The following is a 17,996-nucleotide window of genomic DNA, read 5'->3' on the forward strand; positions in this document are numbered from 1 at the left end:
CTATATAGGTCTGCTCTCCATACAAGCTCAGCCCATCTTATTTAGCTGTGGCTTCAAGTAGCAGAAACAGCTATTTCATATATAAAAAATAACTTAAGTAACACTCTCATCGATTTCAAACTCTGCAGCTGGTAAAACAAGTCACTGGAAACACATTAAGGGAAAAACAAATGTTACAGTACAGGTGGCGGAGCTAACCACTGAGCTGAGCGGACATGTTTCTAGTCGGCTCTGCCGTTTACCGCCACAAACGCCTGTTAGGACGCCTTGGACACACCTCAGCTAGTGCCGGAAAGTCGGCGATATCCCCCCAAGGAAGCCGGTAGTCACCGAAGACACTTCAGAGATAGAAAGTGTGACCGCTTCCTTGCTCAACCGCTGCATCACTTAGTTTCTGGGAAACCCCTGGCCATTTTGTGAGCCACGCAGCCTAACATGGAGGAGACAGGTACAGTACGGTAGAGCGCTAACATCAGAGCTCCCCGATTTCACTCCGGGAGCATCTAGACCTAGTCTACGGCTAGTGGGTTGCTCAGGGGCGTATTTAGGTTTTGTGCTGCCCTAGGCACTCAAAATTCTGCTGCCCCCCCCCCCCCACCCCCCACCTTAAACATCTTCTTTGGTGATTGACAGTTATTTAAGCAAAATATCTGCTTTGATAAATATGTAATGAATATAAAAACTGGCCTTTAAAAGTACTTAAAAAATACAACATTAGTTATGATAGGTTTAGGAATTGTATCCTAGGGGATAAAGTCACAGGATACAATCATAATAAAGTATATACTTGTATTGTTTCTGAATGTATTAAATGCATACAAAATATTTTCAGTTGTGTTTTAAGTCACATAGTTGTATAGATTCAGCAATAAATACTTATTCTTTGCATGTATGACAGATAGACAAACAGTAAATGTACAAGTATTTAGTGACTAATCCGTTTAAGTATTTTAATGCCTAATGAAGATGTATTGAAGGGAGGAAGGCATATGCTGTTTCACAGTGGTCACGTTGTAGTGCACACTGCACTGTGTAGTCTGTGTGAGTCTCGATCACGCGGTGGAGCCAGGAAGAATACTGCATTCCCTCTCAGTCCAGGTCAGGCTGCGCAAGTGAGCTCTGCCTCCACTGTCACCACGTCATGCGTACCCACATACAATCCCATAGGATAGCAATAGCCGGGCCAGCCATTTAAGTCATTAGTAATTGGTTGATTTAGCCACCCGGCCCTGAGTTCAGTAGAGTGGCCCTAGGGACTCAAAATTCTGCTGCCTCTTAAAAATCTGCTGCCCTAGGCACCGGCCTTGTTGGCCTATGCCTTAATACGCCCCTGGTTGCTTGTGAGGCGTAGGGAGAGCTGAGGAGTGGGGGCCCCACCTGCTTGTATTAATACAGTTACATTCTGCAACCTGAACTTTACTTAGGGGCTACTTGGAGACTGCTCATATTTACAAGGTCCTTATACTGCCGAGGCCTAAACTGCCTGTAACAACCTGAGGACACGTCTACTTCATAACTGGTAACCACCTGGCACCAATGGAGATTGAAATTAACTTGGGGGCCTTATGCCTAGGTGGGAGCACCTAATCTGTGAAGCCTGCATTCTTTAATTTTTCACATTTACTAGGCTGGGCCCATACTCTGTTTAAATAGTAATACACCTTTGAGGCTGCATTGTTCATTCTACCATTAAAAGCCATTTTTTTTTAATTTTTTCTTTCACTCTGAAACTGTCAGGGTTTCACCCTGCTTTGTTTGCTATTTGCTGCTGGCTGCCATTTTACTTACCTCTCTCATTGAATCTGATGCAGAGTGTGTAACGCTGCTCACTCATCTGGGCGCCCTCTTATGGCCAAACTGGTGAACATCATCAGTGTGAGACAGGTTGCAGTCCCAGGATTATGATGTCACACTTATTATTTAAAGGGCCCCTGTTCAGTATGCTTTTGCCCTTTCGTTGTCTCAGACTTGTTTGTTAGTTCCTGTGTTCCAGTTCCTGTTTATTACCTGGCTTGTCTGACGTCCCTTCTGGTTCCTGATCCCTGGCTTGTTTCTGACTCTGCTGTTTTCCTAGTTCCTGATCCCGACTCGTCTGACTACTCGCTTTGGCTCCTGACTCGGCTCGTCTGACTACCAGACTCCTGGCGTGTCATTTGGCTTGTGGACTTTTTATTATTTTTTTGTTATTAATAAAGGTGTGATTATTTTTGCACTTCACTTCTCAGTCTGATTCCTGGTACTCTGACAGAAACACCATTGCTATCCAGCTCCTAACTAGCCATAATGTTGCAGCACTCTAAAAAGAAGCTGAAAACAAACTCTAATGCTGAGGACTGTCATTGAGCATTTTCAACCACTGGCTGACCCTGAACCTCAAGTGTCAGATGAAGTGGGGCCTGGTTCCCCTTCTTTTAATGGAAACAGTCAAAGTCCACGCTACTTGTCCTCAGACCTTCCCAAGGAGGACCCCCCGCTTCCTCACATACATCTGACGACTCCATTAAGAGATCATTTGCAGAGCTTATTTAGTGAACGCACAGACACCCTGGAAAAGAAGCAAGAGGATTTAACTGTTGATCATGCCCACTGGGTCAACTATACCCTGATCCTGGCTGACCAGATGGCAGTCCTAAAAACTAAAAAACTAAACCCAGAGTTGGTTCCTCCTCAGGAACTTTTTGCTCTATCACTGTTTCAAGCACTTGCTGGCCCTGCGCAGGGTGATGAAGGCTGAATGGATCACATTCATCTTATAGCCAGACCAAGAAACTTACCACCAGACAAACCAAGAGATACTATTGCCTGCCTGCACTACTATCCTTATAAGGAGAGACTCTTAAGAGAATCCATGCGATCCCAAGCCCTGCAGGGAGAATTTGCTGGCATACAGCTGTTTCCAGACATACCCTTCTCCAAAGAAGATCTTTCTCCGAGATCACTACAGAGCTGAGGAACTTGGGTATCCGCTATTGCTGGGGTTTTCCAGTTAAGCTTCTCATCAATAAATATGGAGTTGAGCACACCATTACCAGCCCACAGCAAGGAAAAGATCTACTACAGGAGGCGCGTTGGGCGTCCCTTCAGCAACCACTTCAACCTGCCCCCTCTAGACCTGCACTGGGTCTCCACACTGCTGCCCCTGATTGGAACCCTAGTAGACCTAGACCTAGTCCTGCCATAAGGTCAACTTTAAGGCCAATTTACTCGCATATCCGGTTCACCCTGACTTTTACTGGACTAGCATTGATCTTCTCACACTGGGCCTCGTGAACTGTTAGCCCGAGGACTGGTAACGTATGCTCTCCAGTGTTATTTTGGTTTTGTATTGTATTGATGTTACTAATTTACCCAGTTATACTGTTACATAATCTTTTTTTTTGGTTGTATATCATTTCTGTTCTTGAATTACTTCCCTGCTTTCTAGGGTTTACCTCATGCGTTTAATGTAGCTGTACTTTAAAGCCCCCTATATGATATACCCCTCCCTCTTTTTCCCCCTTCCCTTTTTTTTTCTCTCTTCCCCTCCATGTGTCGCTCTGTTATTTGGATGCCATGATTATTATATTCCATACTTGCAGCTGCATTCATATGTGTATATTGTGTTGAACTTCCAGTATGAATTGTCGTTCATTCTGGGTTCATAATAGTTCTTTTCTTTTGTATAGACCCATTGAGCTAATAGTCAGAATACTCCTTATTTCATAATACCATACTGTGCACACAGAAGTGATTTAACTCAATGTTTGTTATCCTTCAGCAAATAGGTATCCTAAGCTACTCCCTACATATACTTCTGATATCCCCACACCCATTCTCACCTCTCTCCCATTTCCCTCCTCTCCCCCAGCCCTCCTTCTTCCCCTCCCTCCTTCTTCCCCTCCAAGAGTCCCTCTGGTATTTGTATGTGATGTTTATAATTTTGAATACTTGCTGTTTTATTCATATGTGTATATTATGTTGAGCACTAAGTGTGTATGGTCATCCATTCTGAGTCCACAGTAGTTATTCTCCTTTGTATTGGCCCTCTGAGTTAACAGTCAGAATACCCTGTATTTCATAATACCTTATACCTGCTCACACAGAAGTAATCCTACTCAATGCTTGTTACCCTACAGCAAATAAGTACCTTACACTATTCCTTACATATACTCACTAAAACCACACACACACTCTTACCAGTCTTCCCCCCCCCAACACTTTTTGTTGTTACATAATCTCCTTTCTTCTATCGTCTTCACACTTTGTATGTGCCCCATAGTAGTTACCATTGACTGTGCACCCACTGATGGTGAGCCCTCTCTTGAGTAATTTTTGCTCCTTCACCCTCACTTTCACCCACTCAGCCCTTGGGTCTGTTGCTCTCCACCCAGCGCTAAAATCTGCAGAGCTGTTGGACCTTTGCATTTTTCTTTCTTTGCTAAACCCTAGAAGTCAACCATGAGAGTCCTCACATTAAATTGCCAGGACTTAAACACGCCCACTAAACGAATTCTCTTGCACAGATATTTGACTTCCCACCGTATTGATCTAGCATTCCTACAAGAGACACATTGGTTGAAGGGCCTCCCAGTCTCCTTAAAATCCCGTAATTTTCCAATATGTCTGCATCGACCTTCCAGAGACGAGCAAGAGGTGCCACTATACTACTCAGTAGGGCAATTGCTTATGACCAAATATACACAGAGTGTGACCCCTTAGGTCGTTATGTAATCTGCGTGTGTCTCCTAGATCAGACCCTCTACACTCTAGTCTCAGTATATTCCCAAAAACATACAAAGAGAGCTGTTCTCGCTGTCACAAAGGGTCAGAAGTCTTAGTGTCCCAAGGTAAGTAGTTGCTCTTGTGAATTAATGAGCATGTCAACCCCTTGACAAACAAGCAGTGTTCAAAGTAATGTCCCAAAGTAGAGCGTATAACAAAATGCAAGTCAGGCAGATTGTATAATATAGTCAGTATAATTGGGCACAGATCACTAGTACAAAATATAGTACAAAACCAGTACTTGATGTAGTCGTGTCCTTGATGCCGGTACTCCGCGTAGGATGTTTTTAGTGCTGTTTGGTCTCTGTATGAGGTTTGCGTTTTACCACTAATAAAGGTGTCTTTCACTGCATACTATCCTTCTGGATCGTCCATTCTTTGTACCTATCAGTATACTCCCCAAACGTGAATCAAGCCATCTTTCTCAGGAAATTGCTATTCACCATAGCAACTGTGAAATAGGGCCACTTGCTTATTGGCGGTGACTTTAATGTGGCGTGGGACCCTTTGCTAGATAAAAAAGCTCCAAAGGGGACCCCGAGGCTTGATAAGGGGACTTCCACATTGTCGCAATCTTTCCACACCCTCATCATGCAGTACAACCTATATGATGTGTGGAGAGCCCTCCACCCAGAGGGGTGAGACTACACGCATTTCTCTAAGCCACACCTATCTCTCTCCTGCATCGATTACACACTGTGTGATTCATGGACACTAGATAGGTTACACCAAGCCTCTATTGTTTCCTGTACCTGGTCGGATCATGATTCAGTCCTCATTGATCTTCAAATCTCGGACACGTTTAGGGGGTTTTCTCACTGGTACTTGTTAGACTATTTGCTAAGTGATGTTCGAGTGCCAGATCTCCAGAGAGAAATTACACAGTTCCTCGAGACTAATGATATGGCAAAGGTTTCAGACTTTATAGTCTGGTCTTCAAAAAAGCTTACCTGAGAGGAATCTTCTTAAAGCAGGAGTCTCAACTCAAACGTCATTGGAGTAGCTCCCTGGCACAGTTATACTGTAACTTTCGTTCTCTAAATAAGAGACTGAAAACATCACCCACACATGACCTTGCTAGGCAACTACTAGAGCCGAAGTAAAAAAAAAGCTGATAGAGAATTAGAACAAGTGCAGAAAAATCTCCAAATTTTGAAACAAAAGTATTACCACAAGGGTAACAAACCAGATAGATTTTTGGCTGCCATACTTCGACAGCGTACACAACTTAATAGGATCACATTGATTCATGATAATGGTCATGCCTGTTACTCACCCAAGGAGATTGAGGTAGTCTTTGCCAGATACTATCAGAGACTATATAACATAGTCTCCCATGAACCTGGAAAAGACATTCCTGTTTTGGATATTAGGGAATATCTGAGCTTGCTACACCTTTCTCCCATCCCAGAGAAATTTACTGATCTACTGACTGCCCCATTTCAAATTGAGGAGGTCATAGACACAATTAAGAACCTAAAGCTACATAAAGCCCCAGAGATTTGTGACCTCCTAGCTAGAGTGTTCACCTTGGCTCCATCTAGTGGCCAATTTCCAAGAGAGTATTTAGAAGCCACGCTAATAACCATTCCCAAACCAGGGCAAGATCCAACCTTTTGCGTAAGCTACCATCCCATATCATTGATAAATTTAGAAGTCAAGATCTTTGCCAAAATTCTAGCCAAAAGATTGTTGTTAGTCTTACCTGAGATTGTGCATTGAGATCAAGTGGGCTTTATGCCCAAGAGGCAGGGCTCTGACAACACGAGGCGACAGCTTAATATTTTCTCAGAATCCGCAGACCTGGAGGTCCCGCTAGTCACCCTGTCCTTAGATGCTGAAAAGGCCTTTGACATGGTGGGGTGGAACTATATATGGGAGACCATGAGAGCTTTTGGCTTTCCAGAGAGTTTCATTGTAGCGGTCTCGGCCCTGTACTCTGCTCCCTTTGCAACAGTGAGAGGGGTGGGATTTGCATCAGATCAATTCCCTATAAGGATTGGTACGAGACATGGTTGCCCCCTCTCTCCTCTCCTGTTTACGCTAGTTATAGAACCACTAGCAGAAAGTATTAGACAACACTCTAGTATACCGGGGGTGCTGTTAAATTATACCTACCATAAACTGGCATTGTTAGCAGATGATCTGACAGTTTTCATAACAGACCGTAAGAGTTCACTGACGGTGCTATTTGAAACACTGAAAATCTTCGGAGAACAATTTTTCCACAAAATTAACTTCTCTAAAACTGAGGCATTCGCAATTGGGCTTCCTCCTGCGAAGGTGGATGAACTCACCAAATTATACCCTTTCAAATGGTCTACTTTGGGCTTAAGACATCTTGGGGTCTTCTTATCCCACGACTTCAGAGTTACACGGTCAGCTAGCCTCGATCCATTGCTGAGGGACTTTAAAGCCCTAACTTCCAAATGGAACTTCTCTGAGATTTCTTGGTACGGTAGAGTAATGGCAGTTAAAATGACCTTGCTACCCAAATTAACTTACTTGTTTCACTATCTGCCTATTGTAATTCCTAATCGGTACCTAGACCAGTTTCAATCTATCCTCACATTGTATATTTGGATCCGAGAACCCCCCAGAGCATCCTTGAAACTTCTACAACTTCCTTTGGGCTATTGGGGACTCTCGATTCCAAAGGTCCATTATTATTGCAAAGCAGCTATGCTATCCCATATAACTATGTGGGCTATTGAGGATGACTGTTCATGGTGGACGCAAATTGAACAGGCCTCTCTTCTGGCTGGCGTTCACTTAGCTGAACTGGTGTGGATTCCGAGCCATGTGCCAGACTGCCAGTCCTTATAGGTCTTACTAACAGAATAATCTCAGGCTATTTACAGAGCTGGAAACATCTTAGACATGAGCAGCTTGTTGCTCCCCACCCTTCCTCAATCCATTCCATTCAGGCCATCCTGTTTTGTTTACCTGATTCTCATCCGCGGTGGTGGAGGGATAATGATCTGGCCCATTCCAGAGATCTCTACTCTATGGGAACACTCATGACAGCTGCACAGGCAGTAGACAGACTTGCACTCCCTAAAAGGATGCATTTTGAGTTTCTATGGCTATTGTCCCTGGTTAACTCCTGGGGGTTCCCTTCTTGTGGTCTACAGATGTCGACTCTATGGGAGCAGCAATGGCTGGTCAGCTGCCACTCATCTATACTTCTCTCTTTCCACTACCAAATTATGCTCAACACCCCTACTTTCATAAATCACGCCAGGCAGGGGAATGGGAGAAGTAGTGAAAACAAGAGTTCAAAGACAATGACTGGAGCTCAGCTATCCGCCACACTAAAACTGCCATCCGATATGCAACAATATATGAACTATACCTAAAGCTTCTAATCAGATGGCACATGGTCCCGACCAAGCTCCAGAAGATTTTCCCTACCCATTCTAAGCTCTGCTAGAGGGGATGCGGCACAATTGGTTCACAACTATCTGCTGGGCCTGTCCTAAGATAGGGAGCCTGTGGGATGTAGTGTCCCAGGTTCTGAGTACTACTGGATTACTGCAATCCATATCTGCCCCTAGCTCTTTTACACCTGGGTTTGCAGAGGATTCCTAAACCAGCCAAATACTTGACTATATATATTTTATTGGCGGTCAAACTGGTAATAGCTCATATGTGGTTAAAGCAGACAGTCCCCTCCTGGAAACAGGTGTTGGATATCATCCATTTTATCTGTAAAATTTAAAAATACTGTCTGAGGGTTGATGGCCAGACGGCACTTCACAGTGCTATATGGGTGCCGTGGGACGACTGGGAGGCTAAGCTCGATAAATCCAAAGAGTAAGCTCTACAACTGACCTTGCCAATAGAATGTGTTGGGAAAACTGGTTTGCAGTGGCCCTCTGCCTTAAAGTCCCCCCCCCCGCTACCTCCCCTCTTTTTTTACCCCTTCTTCTTCTTTCTTTTCTTGCCTCTCCTCTATGTGACAGGCTTTACTATTAGACCTCACTGTTAACCCAATAGGTTATTCTCCTGATTTTGCTTCAGTATGTAATAATGGAATATCCCTTAAGTGCATTACTTTCAGGGTTTTTGCCCATTTTTTCTAAAATGTTTGTGCCTATACCATACCGGTTTAAATTTACATACCCTCCAGCTAATGCCCTTCCTTGGGACAATTCTTATTCTCGTTTCCCCCTTACACTCTGCTGAACACTGACGCTCACTACCACTTATCTACAGGATTAATAGTTACTGTCCGACTTACACTCAGATAACTGCCCTAACTATGTACTTATATATCTCCCACTGTGCTATCTTTGTCTATATGTTATTTTCAGGCTAATACTTATATAATGATAAGAGTGAATATCTTGAGTTATATTGTTCACAGCTGTTTTTTACTCTTTTTTAATCAGCGTAGTTCATCATTGAAAACAAGGTCAAACTAAGGGACCACATTTCTTTTTGTGTAATACATGAACGTTGTAAACCTCTCAGATCATATTGTTTATTCTGCAAATTACAAATTCTTTATTTTGACGTGGTGACTGGTTTAATAGACTTTTTCTCTGTTGGACTCAGCTTTGCTTGCTATACCTACCGAGACTTGAGTCATACTGAGAACTCTTTGCATTTACAGACATGTTCTCTCACATGTTTTCTGGAGCTGAGGACTATAAGCACCAGTTTTCACACTGAATTCTAATGAAGTCATCACGTCTCTGAATACTGATTGTTTTCTTCTCATCAATTTGTTCCAATAAAAATTATCTTTAAAAATAAATAAATGTTAGAGTACACTGTCCCTTTAACATGTGCTTGTCCTGTTTTCTGATCACAATCCAAATTGTTGATACTTAACAAATGTTTACGGGCCATTTTCCACTTATTAAAATCTCTTAAAATTGCAACCTCTAAATCATAAAAGTTTAATTTTAACTCTCATGTCTCTTTAAACCCTTTTCATAGTCATAGTGTACAAGGTCCATTTTTGTCTCGCGCAAGAGCGCTAGTTGCATAAGTAACACATCCCAACCCTGCCAAAAAGACGAGCAGAATGTTAGGTGATTTGGCCTTGTGTAACCTTATTGTTGACATTTAAGATTAGTTTCTCTTGAACATTGTTGACTGGTCTGGCTTCTTACCAAGACCTTGTACTTTCAACTGCTACTGTGCAATTTATTTTTACAGATTTCCAATGCAACATGCCTTGTCTGTAGCCTAGAGAAGGTTCTTCAAACCACGGGTCGGGACCCATTACTGGGTCGCAACACCATGTTTACTGGGTCACGACTTGTGTGTGTGTTGTAGGAGAGTGTGCGGTGTGTGTGTTGCAGGAAAGTGTGTGATGTGTGTGTTTTACATGAGAGTGTGTGTTGTATGAGACTGTGTGGTGTGTGTGTTAAATGAGAGTGTGTATGTGTGTTATATGAGAGAGTGTGTGTGTGTTGTATGAGTGTGTATGTGTGTTATATGAGAGTGTGTTTGTGTGTTATTTGAGAGTGTGTTTGTGTGTTGTATGAGAGCGTGTATGTGTGTTATATGAGAGTGTGCATGTGTGTTGTATGAGAAGGTGTGTATTATATGAGAATGTGTATGTGTGTTGTATGACAGTGTGTGTGTTGTATGAGAGTGTGTGTGTGTTGTATGAGAGTGTATGTGTGTTGTATGAGTGTGGGTGTGTGGGTGTTGTATGAGAGTGTGTGTATGTGTGTTGTATGAGAGTGTGTGTGTGTTGTAAGAGAGTGTATGTGTGTTGTATGAGAGTATGTCTGTTTTATGAGAGTGTGTGTGTTATATTAGAGTGTGTGTATGTGTGTTGTATACAAGTGTGTGTGTGTTATATGAGTGTGTGTGTGTTTTATGTGTGTGTTTTATTAGAGTGTGTGTATGTGTGTTGTATGAGTGTGTGTGGTGTGTATTTGTGATGTAGGAGAGTGTGTGATGTGTGTTGTATGTAAGTGTTTGTGTGTGTTGTATGTGTTATTACCTTTTACAACATTCTAAAAGTTAAACTACTACATTGCTATCTTTTATAATACTTTAGAAATTATCAGGCCAAGCATAAAACTGAAGTTGCAAAGGTATACGGTATCATGGCACTGGACCTTGGGAAAAAAAGAGTTTGAAGAACCCTAGGCTACAGAACCTATAAACTGTCTGTTTTTGTCTCTATTGATTTGTCATTTTCTATAATATTTTTAAGTTTAAAAACATTATGTTATTTTCTTATTTAAAGGAAAATTATTAAGGAAACCATCCTTGATAAATTTGCTGGTCCTTATGACAAAGGAGAATATTCCCCGTCTGTTCAGAAGACTTTGTATGACATCCAGGTGCTGAGTTTGGCAAAAATTCATGAGGTACTGTACTTGAATTGATCAGAATGTGACAATAAACAATTGAAGGAAAAGATCAAATTTAGGCAGCGTCTGTTCATATCTCTTGAATTTGTTTGTTAAGTGGTTGTCTTGGTTGAGTATTTAATGTAGAATTGCACAGGATTTTTATTTACTTTAGTTCAAATTTACTTTTGTACTGACATTTGGATATAGCATGATTTTTTTCTGACTATTAGAGTTATATGCTATCTAGTCTGTTTGCATATAAGAATCAGTTGTATATAAGATGCTATTTAGCTTTAAAGGGAATATGAAAGAAAAAATACTTAGGCAAAAAATCATTTTTTATAAATTTGCTCTTCTTATAGACCTATTTTTACATGCTGTTCACCTGCCCTTGACCTTTTCCAATCTCATGCTTCTCTAATATCACCAAACCTGTCTCTCACCCACCACGCGCGTCGGTTTAGCGCTCATGTGAAAACGTCTTACTATCAATTTGTAATATGCATGCAAACTGAGACATGTAAAAAGCTTACTTCTTAACGTGCAAGCGGGGGAGCATAATAACGCTACCCTCAGAATCTAGCCCAGTATTCTATATTTCTAAACTATAATAAAGAAAAATGTAATATAAAGAATTATTTGAATGTGTGAAATAGAAACACAAACCAACAGCCAGAAAACAACACCCATACATTTATTTTTATATCTTTATATTGAATTCCTTTTTACATATTTTCTGTGATGTTATTCATTTTTGAAAACTTGAATCTCCTGTGGTTTTATTGCTTCATAATTCTGTATCCCGTTAGTTTGTTTTATATTTATATTTAGATGATAGGTTTTGGCTATTTCAAAAGTATATGTTCCTACAAGTAGTTTCACCACAACACTCATAAAGCAAGATGCTTAGGTTTCTAACACATAAAACAATAAATTAATGCAGAAAAAATATAATGTGTACAGATAGCTCTAGTTCCTCTATACACCACTATTTACCAGGAATTATCATTTTTTTTAAAGGGACCTCAAATAAAAAATAAATAAATTAAAGATTAATTTAATTAATAAAACTATATCAACATTGTACAATACATGCGTTAATAGTTTTTCTTGCTTGATAAGCTTGGGCAAAAATGGATAGAGGAATGTGAAATAATCAATAATGTGGTAATACAAACGAGTGTAGATAGAGCATGGAAGGCAACACTACTTATTGCCTGGTGAGTATATCATTAAAAATTGATAAACAAAGCTTATATTAACCCAAGTAGTTTAGCCCGATGGGGGAGGAATTCAAATTCTGCCTGCTTTAGATGTAATTTTCATATGGCTACCCTCCTACATTGTACAGTATACCACAAAAGTGAGTACGCCCCTCACATTTTTGTAAATATTTTATTATATCTTTTCATGTGGCAACACTGAAGAAATGACACTTTGCTACAATGTAAAGTAGTGAGTGTACAGCCTGTATAAAAGTGTAAATTTGCTGTCCCCTCAAAATAATTCAACACACAGCCATTAATGTCTAAAATGTTAGCAACAAAAGTGAGTACATCCCTAAGTGGAAATGTCCAAATTGGGACCATTATTTTCCAGCACTGCCTTAACCCTCTTGGGCATGGAGTTCACCAGAGCTTCACAGGTTGCCACTGGAGTCCTCTTCCACTCTTCCACTCTTCCATGACGACATCACAGAGCTGGTGGATGTTCCTTGCGCTCCCCCACATTCCATTTGAGGATGCCCCACAGATGCTCAATAGGGTTTATGTCTGAAGACATGCTTGGCCAGTCCATCACCTTTACCCTCAGCTTCTTTAGCAAGGCAGTGGTCATCTTGGAGGTGTGTTTGGGGTCATTATCATGTTGGAATACTGCCCTGCAGCCCAGGCTCTGAAGGGAGGGGATCATACTCTGCTTCACAGTACATGTTGGCATTCATGGTTCCCTCAATGAACTGTAGCTCCCCAGTGCTTGCAGCACTCATGCAGGCCCAGACCATGACACTCTCACCACCTTGTTTGACTGTATAGGCAAGACACACTTGTCTTTGTAATCCTCACCTGGTTGCCGCCACACACACTTGACACCATCTTAACCAAATAAGTTTAACTTGGTCTCATCAGACCACAGGACATGGTTCCAGTAATCCATGTCCTTAGTCTGCTTGTCTTCAGTAAACTGTTTGCAGGCTTTCTTGTGCATCATCTTTAGAAGAGACTTCCTTCTGGGACGACAGCCATACAGACCAATTTAATGCAGTGAGCGGCGTATGGTCTGAGCACTGACAGGCTGACCCCCACCCCTTCAACCTCTGCAGAAATCCTGGCAGCACTCATACGTCTATTTCCCAAAGACAACCTCTGGATATGATGCTGAGCAAGTGCATTCAACTTCATTGGTCGACCATGGCGAGGTCTGTTCTGAGTGGAACCTGTCCTGTGAAACCGCTGTATGGTCTTGCCCTTCGTGCTGCAGCTCAGTTTCAGGGTCTTGGCAATCTTCTTATAGCCTAGGCCATCTTTATCTAGAGAAACAATTTTTTTTCAGATCCTCAGAGAGTTCTTTGCCATGAGGTGTCATTTTGAACTTCCAGTGACCAGTATGAGAGAGTGTGAGAGCGATAACACCAAATTTAACACACCTGCTCCCCATTCACACTTGAGACCTTGTGACACTAACGAGTCACATGACACCGGGGAGGGAAAATGGCTAATTGGGCCACTTTTGTTGCCAACGGTTTAGTCATTAATGACTGTATGTTGAGTTATTTTGAGGGGACAGCAAATTTACACTGTTATACAGGCTGTACACTTACTACTTTACATTGTAGCAAAGTGTAATTTCTTCAGTGTTATTACATGAAAAGATATAATAAAATATTTACAAAACTGTGAGGGGTGTACTCACTTTTGTGGGATACTGTATATGGTTATGTCCAAAAGTAAGGGATTTCTGGTCTAAACTGTCGTTCTGGCTGACGAAGGTGATCAATCAACAAATCTCTACAGAAAGAGGATATTATTTTCTTAATGGAAGGTCAGTGGGCAAATGTCAGTGTAAGATTTATTAATTTTATAATATGTGTGGGAGGAATATAATTTTTTCCTCTTGGAAATCTAAAAATATAAACAAGCTTCTCCAAACAACTAAATACTGTTAAGGCAAAATTTATTCTAGAGCAATTAGATTATACGCTGAATACAGAATTAGATAATAAGAACTTTTTCGGGAAATGGGGCAGCTATATTAAAACTTTACCTCAGAATCTACAAAGGCAATATATATATATATCCATTTATTAATACAACGTATGTACAAAATGCAATGTTAAGAGGAAAGTCCTGTAGGAGACAGAAAACAAAGAGGCGCAAAATAGGACAGTACCGTCTAGTAACACAACAGCACAGCACAATAGAGGTGTCTCCCCCTATATTATTCTACTCACAAGAGCAGCGACACAACTGGAGTGCTGAACACAGCAGGATGGGACTATAGCGAGTCGCCCAACAGACACGCCAAACATGGGAGATGAAAACCCAGGATGTCAGACAACCCGCACGATCCACTCCAAAATCAGCAGTCGGCAAGAGAGGTGTGGTTAAACACTGGTCCCGGATAGGTGATTAGATAGTGGCCAGTGCAGGACAGGACATGCAGGATATAGTGGATAATATTATATGACAGAGCAAGCAGGTAGTAGAATAAAAGACTATTTATTAAAAGTCTATTAAAATCAACAACGCGTTTCTCAGCTAATGCTAGCCGTTTCATCAGGCTGTATCATATCATTGATACAGCCTAATGAAACAGCTAGTTATTAGCTGAGAAATGCATTGCTGATTTTAATGGACTTTTAATAAATAGTATTTTATTCTACTGCCTGCTTGCTCTGTCATATGATGTTATCCACTATATCCTGCATGTCCTGTCCTGCACTGGCCACTATCTAATCACCTATCCGGGACCGGTGTTTCACCACACCTCTCTGGCCAACTGCTGATTTTGGAGTGGATCGTGCGGGCTGTCTGACATCCTGGGTTTTCATCTCCCATGTTTGGCGTGTCTTTCGGTGACTCGCTATAGTCCCATCCTGCTGTGTTCAGCACTCTGGTTGTGCCGCTGCTCTTGTGAGTAGAATAATATAGGGGGAGACACCTCTATTGTGCTGTGCTGTTGTGTTACTAGACGGTACTGTCCTATTTTGCGCCTCTTTGTTTTCTGTCTCCTACAGGACTTACCACTATAGGGGGTAGTTATCAAGCCGTCTACTTTTCTGGCTTCGCCGGCCCAATACGTCCGCCTAAGCTCGCCTACCTTCGCCGCCGCGGACCTTGAATACGTTCGCCTAAGTTATCAAATAAAGCTGTCAAAAAGCCGCGGGGCGATGAGCAGCGGACTGTGAGAGTTATCACTCATCCGATCTCGCTGCTCTTCAGCTTTTTCCCAGCTTTATTGCTAGCCTGTCACTAAGCACCCACACTAAACTGCACTGTTCTACCCCCTATACCGACGCCCCCGGAGCCCCCCGCAACTAAATAAAGTTACTAACCCCTAAACCGCCGCTCCTAGACCCTGCCGCAACTCTTATAAATGTATTAACCCCTAAACCGCCGCTCCCGGAGCCCACCGCCACCTACAATATACCTAGTAACCCCTATCCTGCCCCCCCTATACCGTCGCCCTCTATAATAAAATTATTAACCCCTATCCTGCTGATCCCGCACCTCGCCGCAACTAAATAAATAGTTTAACCCCTAAACCGCCGCTCCCTGAACCCGCCGCAACCTATATTAAACCTATTAACCCCTATCCTGCCCCCCCTACACCGTCGCCACCTATAATAAATGTATTAACCCCTATCCTGCCCCCCACTACGACGCCGCCACTGTAATAAATTTATTAACCCCTAAACTGATGTCTAACACTAACCCTAATGCCCCCCTAACTTAAATATTAATTAAATAAATCTAAATAATATTTATATTATGAACTAAATTAATCCTATTTAAAACTAAATACTTACCTTTAAAATAAACCCTAATATAGCTACAATATAAATAATAATTATATTGTAGCTATCTTAGGATTTATATTTATTTTACAGGTAACTTTGTATTTATTTTAGCTAGTTAGAATAGTTATTAAATAGTTATTAACTATTTAATAACTACCTAGCTAAAAGAAATACAAAATTACCTGTAAAATAAATCCTAACCTAAGTTACAATTAACCTGTAAACTAACAACTAACCTAAGTTACAATTACACCTAACACTACACTATCATTAAATAAATTATTCCTATTTAAAACTAAATACTTACCTGTAAAATAAACCCTAAGATAGCTACAATATAAATAATAATTATATTGTAGCTATCTTAGGATTTATATTTATTTTACAGGTAACTTTGTATTTATTTTAGCTAGTTAGAATAGTTATTAAATAGTTATTAACTATTTAATAACTACCTAGCTAAAAGAAATACAAAATTACCTGTAAAATAAATCCTAACCTAAGTTACAATTAAACCTAACACTACACTATCATTAAATTAATTAAATAAACTACCTACAAATAACTACAATTGAATACAATTACATAAACTAACTAAAGTACAAAAAATAAAAAAAGCTAAGTTACAGAAAATAAAAAAATAAGTTACAAACATTTTACAAATATTACAACAATTTTAAGCTATTTACACCTAATCTAAGCCCCCTAATAAAATAACAAACCCCCCCAAAATAAAAAAATGCCCTACCCTATTGTAAAATAAATAAAGTTCAAAGCTCTTTTACCTTACCAGCCCTTAAAAGGGCCATTTGTGGGGGCATGCCCCCAAAAGTTCAGCTCTTTTGCCTGTAAATGAAAAATACAACCCCCCCCCCCAACATTAAAACCCACCACCCACATACCCCTAATCTAACCCAAACCCCCCTTACAAAAACCTAACACTAATCCCCTGAAGATCATCCTACCTTGAGTCGTCTTCACTCAGCCGAGCAGCGATGGAACCCAAGTGGACATCCGGACCGGCAGAAGTGATCATCCAAGGGGCGCTGAAGAAATCTTCCATCCGATGAAGTCATCATCCAGGCGGCGCTGAAGAAGTCTTCGATCCGGGCGATGTCATCTTCCAAGCTGGGTCTTGAATCTTCCTTCCGCCGCCGCGGAACATCCTTCTTCACCGACGGACTACGACGAATGAAGGCTCCTTTAAGGGACGTCATCCAAGATGGCGTCCCCTCAATTCCAATTGGCTGATAGGATTCTATCAGCCAATCGGAATTAAGGAAGGAAAAATCTGATTGGCTGATGGAATCAGCCAATCAGATTCAAGTTCAATCCGATTGGCTGATCCAATCAGCCAATCAGATTGAGCTCGCATTCTATTGGCTGATCGGAACAGCCAATAGAATGCAAGCTCAATCTGATTGGCTGATTCCATCAGCCAATCAGATTTTTCCTACCTTAATTCCGATTGGCTGATAGAATCCTATCAGCCAATCAGAATTGAGGGGACGCCATCTTGGGTGACGTCCCTTAAAGGAGCCTTCATTCGTCGTAGTCCGTCTGTGAAGAAGGAGGTTCCGCGTCGGCGGAAGGAAGATTCAAGACACGGCTTGGAAGATGACATCGCCCGGATCGAAGACTTCTTCAGCGCCGCCTGGATGATGACTTCATCGGATGGAAGATTTCTTCAGCGCCCCTTGGATGATCACTTCTGCCGGTCCGGATGTCCACTTGGGTTCCATCGCTGCTCGGCTGAGTGAAGACGACTCAAGGTAGGATGATCTTCAGGGGATTAGTGTTAGGTTTTTGTAAGGGGGGTTTGGGTTAGATTAGGGGTATGTGGGTGGTGGGTTTTAATGTTGGGGGGGGGTTGTATTTTTCATTTACAGGCA

At 41.5% G+C, this 17,996-nt stretch overlaps 1 protein-coding gene across 1 annotated transcript in view; it reads left to right on the plus strand.

Moving 5' to 3' along the window:
* LOC128640866 (uricase) overlaps nucleotides 1-17,996 on the plus strand; it is a 66,768-nt gene that overhangs the window by 43,506 nt on the left and 5,266 nt on the right. The window contains exon 6 of the mRNA XM_053693310.1: nucleotides 10,979-11,102. Within this exon, the coding sequence (XP_053549285.1) occupies nucleotides 10,979-11,102 (124 nt within the window). The remainder of the gene's footprint in view (nucleotides 1-10,978; nucleotides 11,103-17,996) is intronic.

This window comes from Bombina bombina, chromosome 10 (genome assembly GCF_027579735.1).
Source record: "Bombina bombina isolate aBomBom1 chromosome 10, aBomBom1.pri, whole genome shotgun sequence".
NCBI classification, from domain to species: domain Eukaryota; kingdom Metazoa; phylum Chordata; class Amphibia; order Anura; family Bombinatoridae; genus Bombina; species Bombina bombina.